Below are 5348 nucleotides of genomic sequence, written 5' to 3' on the forward strand. Positions count from 1 at the left end.
ACTTTTTAAAAAGTGGCATCGATCGATTCAACTTCTGAGTGACCCAAATATTGATATCGTTAAAAGTTGTATTGTACTTGCCGCGATATTGTATCGTAATTACGATTCCGCAATTTATAAATTATAAAATATTATAAATTTTTCAGTAGCTGAATGGACACGGTGGCTCGGGCAAGGCACGACGCATGGATAGATAAAAATTTCTGACAAACAGGAAACGTGCGGCATGGGTCTGCCGCGTCTCTCCCTAAAGGGATATTTTTTCTACGTGCTATGCTCGTCTGGTCTGTTGTTGGTTATATTGAATCTAGTGCAGGACGAAATATGGCACCGTATGCGACCTCATCCTGGACGAACGCCACCCGTTCGCGTTTCCGACAACACAAAGGTAATTCGAAATTAATTTTTATAGTTGTTGATCAAACAATGATATTTAGAGAGAGAGAGAGACGTCCTACTCAAATGCCAATTACAATCCAGCGATAAATTCTTAAGCATTTCATTTCGTTTTTAAAATAATCTCAGGGATATTTTGGATTGTGAAGATTAGAAAGAAATTGTTGTATTTTTATATAAAATATCGGAGAAGTATTGTCACTATGGATTATTTGGGGAGTGGATAGAATAGAAAAAAGAAGTACAATTCTAATAAGATGATGAAAAAATCAATTTAAATATCGAATTTCGATCGCAGATCAAAGAAAATTGGCCTGCAAAATTGAAGAAACCGACAATGCAGAATCGGGAAAAAGTGAAGGAAAAGCTTCCATCCGAGGTATAGTTATCAAATTGCATTGTCGATAGATGATTGCAACATAGTATGAGCGTGAAACATAACCGAGACAACCTTTACATCGTTTTATTATTGAACATTTTTATAATATAATTATGGAACTTTTTAAACAATCTTATGAAGTACAATATTAACTGAATCCATTTGAAGGAAAAAAAAGTTTCTATTTTTATTTCTGGTATATTGTTGTAATATATATAAAATTTTATATTGTAGTTTTTTCAAGATATGAAAGAATATTAAATACATTGAAATGTTGACACGAGTAAATATAATCTGATCTTATATGATTGGCTGGCAATAGTGATACGTTATTAATAATTATTTATTTTTCAAATATATACAAAAAACCGGTTTAAAATAAAGTGTCTGGAAAAAATAAACGAGTCGATAAATATCATTGAATCTATTTTTATAATTTTTTGTTTCATTGGTGATTCGTATCGTTAATGATTTTTCATTTAATAAAGAATATTTAATACAGGTGATTATTATCGACTTAATATACAAATATTATTAGTCAACAAAACGATATTATTTTTTTCCCCTGCTGCAAATTAAAATACAACGATTTAAATGATTTATTATGTTTGGTTGTCTCTGTTGTTTCTAAAGGTACTGCTAATACTAGTCCTTTAATTTTGCATAGTCCGACTTGTTTCTTTAGTTATTATGTTTGCAAATTATTATTAGATAAAATACATACATAATTATACGAAATTTTGCTTTTACGCTTATCATTAGATAGTATAAAAGCGTGAAAAGTTGTTTGTATTATTATAGCCATTTCACGAAGCAGATAGAAAATTTCAAAGATAATTCCCGAAAAACAAACTGAAACAAATACAAAAGTTTTATATGTAAAAAAAAATATATTCATATTGAATTTTTAAAATTACAATTATTAGCAATTTAATTTTGTATTAAAGGATACGAGAGAAAGACATGGAATGAGACAATAGTATTCTATATCTAATAACTATCATTTCTTTCAAATCAAGTAAATAATAAATTCATATAATATTCGATAAGAAAAAAAAAAGATTGATTATTTGAATTCTGAGTAATTAATGGTAAAATTGAACGAGAATTGATAATAGAAAGCAATGATAATAGAAAATGGATTCTTTTGTTAAAAAGGTATTCAACTTAACTGGCACCACGACCTTATCACGAAACAGTTTAGAATCCTTGGATCCATCAAAGAGACCTTGGTACATGAAAGGAGGGAGCAGAAGGCCTTATCCTGCCATAAAATCTCATCGTACTGGTCGAAGATTGGCGCGTTTGTGGCCCGACGAAGACGCTTATGATGATCGTGTTACTAATCAAGTGAGATTCAATATATTTCAAATATATTACTTAAATATACATAGATATAGATAAAAAAAATTATAGATATTTTTATATCATTATAATTATTTACAAATTATTTAATACGCCTCATGATTTCAATGCGTTTAATAGAATAGAACATAGAATATATTCAATATTCTGAATAATTTTTATGTAAACGTTAAACTTAAAGACGCCTAAAACAATAATTTCTAATGTCAAAGTTCTTTGAAATTGCGTTATAATTTAACTGTTTGAAACGAACTGCCTAGTTACGACTTTGTTCTACAGCGTGGAAAACGAAAATAGGAGCAGGAACGTTGTACTCCACCTACCCCTTCGAATTGCACAGAGCCATGTACTTTGCAATTCAACCCTTTCTTCTACAACACAATACAGTCTATTATACGCGTATATAGGCCAACGCTTTAAAGAAGCACTGTACACAATCACGAATTTTATACGATTATAATTCATATTTCTTTTTTTTTCCTTACTTTTGTTAACACTTTTCTATAATAAATTTTGACTGTTATTGTTATTTTTTTTAGAAAGTTTTTAATATTTTTTTTTTTTTAATAAAACATTGCTTCTGTAATTATTATTACCAATTCATTACATTCGAGGTAATGAAATTAATTTTTCGTATCAATTTTACAGTTAATGTACGTGCCCACTGATTATAACAAAACCAATGGCGATCGTCCATTAAAGAAAATAATGGTTCCACATGGTATGCCCGAGGCAAAAGTTGGCCCCGATATATTTGTTCAGCATCGATGTCCAGTCAATACATGTACAATCATCAGGGATAACGCCGAAGAGGCCGACTTAATTTTATTTCAAGATTATATAACGCATGTGGGAAGAAGATCTTCGAATCAAGTATGTAAAAATAATGTCAAACTGTTAGCTCAGAAATTATTAGTTTTTTTTTTCTCGAAGCGTTAATTTTATGGTTGCATTTGATTTAATTTCAATTTATACGAAAAAAAAAAAAAAAAAAGAAAAGAATTGAATTTCACTTTTATCGCTAAGTTAAGTTCAGCTAACTTTAAGCTTTATTCAGAGTATTGATCGTGCCCGTCGCCACAATTTTTTAGACATTTCCGATAATTAAACAGAAGTTAATCAAACTACGGATCCAGATAAAAATTACTTATTACTTTCGATCGAGAACAAGATTTAATATTAAAAATCATCGAAATCATTTATTAGACTAGAATAAGAGAGAAATACATATATCTTAAATATATTACAAATTTTAATTTAATTACTGCTTTCGATCATAAATTTGTTTAATTGGATAAAATTGATTCTTTTTTTTTTTTAATAAAAAATAAATAAAAAATAAATTAGCATTACGCTGTTATAGAAAATTTAATAATATACTTCGAATGAGACTGATCTACGATTTTCAGCAGGTGTGGATGCTGTATTTTTTAGAGTGCCCTTATCACACGCAGAGCGTGAAGAACGCTATCATCAATTGGACGGCAACTTATCGTCGTGACAGCGACATAGTCGCACCCTATGAAAGGTGGCAATATTACGACCCTAGTATTACTCAAATACCGCAGACTTTTAATTATGCAGCCAACAAAACTAAAAAGGTAATAACGTTCTCGTTTCACGTATTGATTTTCACATAAATGTCTTCGTATTTCTTTGATCACGATTATTAACACGTTCAATACGGTTAATTAAAAAAATCAAAGGAAGTTTTTTTAAAGGAAAATTTTCAATTCTTTTTCATCTTCCACATTTTTTTTCAAATATCCTCCATAAAGCATTGAATATGTTAATAAAATATCCTCTCTGACAGAGAAATATATGATATTTTGAAATATATCCTAGAAGGTAATTATATGTAAATTCTTTGATCTAGGTAGCCTGGTTCGTTTCCAATTGCCATCCTCGGAATCAACGTATGCATTACGCTAGAGAATTGTCGAAATACATCCAAGTTGACATTTATGGGACCTGCGGTACTTTAAGATGTCCACGCTCGCAGTCTCAAGCGTGCTTCGATATGCTCGATGAGGACTACAAGTTTTATCTCGCGTTCGAGAATTCCAATTGCAAAGACTACATCACGGAAAAGTTCTTCGTCAATGGTCTTGGGTATGATACGTTTCACTTAATATACCGTTATTACACACACGTGCAGCTTGGAACTGCTGATATGAATAATAATTTTTTTGATTTTTATGAACCGTGATATCATCTTTTATGAAATATTATATGTATGTGAATGTATACGCGAGGTTTTAAAGCACCACTTAAAAATTTCGCTGGGTTGTTGCCATAATTGCCAAAGTGTGCTTCACGCTTGATTGTTACCTACACCCTTATTTAGTGCACTTTGGTATATGTAGAGGTCCTCAAGATTCCCTCCTGCCCTACTCTCTCTTAAAGTGTTATTTCCGTTGAGATTTTTGGAATAAGAATTATTGTTGCCAAAACTTCAAGTATCGTCCGATCTTTGGAATATCGAAAATAATATTTTCTCATTATCTACTATTTCACATTTTTTTTTTTTTTACGAACAACTTAAATATTTTACGTTATTTTCGCCAGATATCTTAAAGTTATTTACTTAAGCAATTATTTTGTCATATTTTTTTTTATCGGAACAATATTTCGGAGTATAAAAAGTTTATACACTCTTCATTGTTTTCAAAGCAGAAAAAAAAAATAATTGAACACGTTATAAAATAAAGAAAATACTCCACTTTATAATTTTCCAATTTTCCAAAATTTTAATAAACATTTCATAATTATATAATATTTTCATTATTATCACCACTTATCGGATTCCATTTATCGGAACGTAATAAATTTCTAGTTTTCTAATTTCAGACACAACGTTCTGCCAATTGTAATGGGTGCGCATCCAACGGATTACGCTCGAAGCGCACCATATCGCTCTTACATCCATGTGGACGAGTTCGAATCGCCGAAAGAGCTCGCCGAGTATCTTCATCGTTTGGATCGAGACGACGAATTGTATAATTCGTACTTTCGGTGGAAAGGTACCGGCGAGTTTATCAACACGTACTTTTGGTGTCGGGTGTGCGCCATGTTGCACGACGATCGGCCGCCAAAATTTTACAAGGACGTGAACGATTGGTGGAGAGGCGATGGGATATGCACAACTACTTCCTGGCGCGAACACGATTCGGTTCGCGCGGGAAATTTAAAAAATACTTGAAAAATT

At 31.1% G+C, this 5348-nt stretch overlaps 1 protein-coding gene across 5 annotated transcripts in view; it reads left to right on the forward strand.

Moving 5' to 3' along the window:
* LOC102675904 (glycoprotein 3-alpha-L-fucosyltransferase A) overlaps window positions 1-5342 on the forward strand; it is a 15226-nt gene extending 9884 nt beyond the window's left edge. Inside the window, exons 2-8 of one of the 5 annotated variants that reach the window (XM_006614674.2) lie at window positions 150-388; window positions 695-775; window positions 1934-2125; window positions 2789-3013; window positions 3550-3741; window positions 4017-4252; window positions 4991-5342. In XM_006614674.2, coding sequence (XP_006614737.1) covers window positions 227-388; window positions 695-775; window positions 1934-2125; window positions 2789-3013; window positions 3550-3741; window positions 4017-4252; window positions 4991-5342 — 1440 coding nt within the window. In that variant the 5' untranslated portion in view covers window positions 150-226. Of the gene's footprint in view, window positions 1-146; window positions 389-694; window positions 776-1933; window positions 2126-2788; window positions 3014-3549; window positions 3742-4016; window positions 4253-4990 lie in introns of all 5 variants that reach the window. The other 4 variants (XM_006614675.2, XM_006614673.2, XM_006614677.2 and 1 more) reach the window with 4 other exon arrangements.
* The last annotated feature ends 6 nt before the right edge of the window (window positions 5343-5348 follow it).

This window comes from Apis dorsata, unplaced genomic scaffold (genome assembly GCF_000469605.1).
Source record: "Apis dorsata unplaced genomic scaffold, Apis dorsata 1.3 scaffold_194, whole genome shotgun sequence".
In the NCBI taxonomy this organism is placed as follows: Eukaryota; Metazoa; Arthropoda; class Insecta; order Hymenoptera; family Apidae; genus Apis; species Apis dorsata.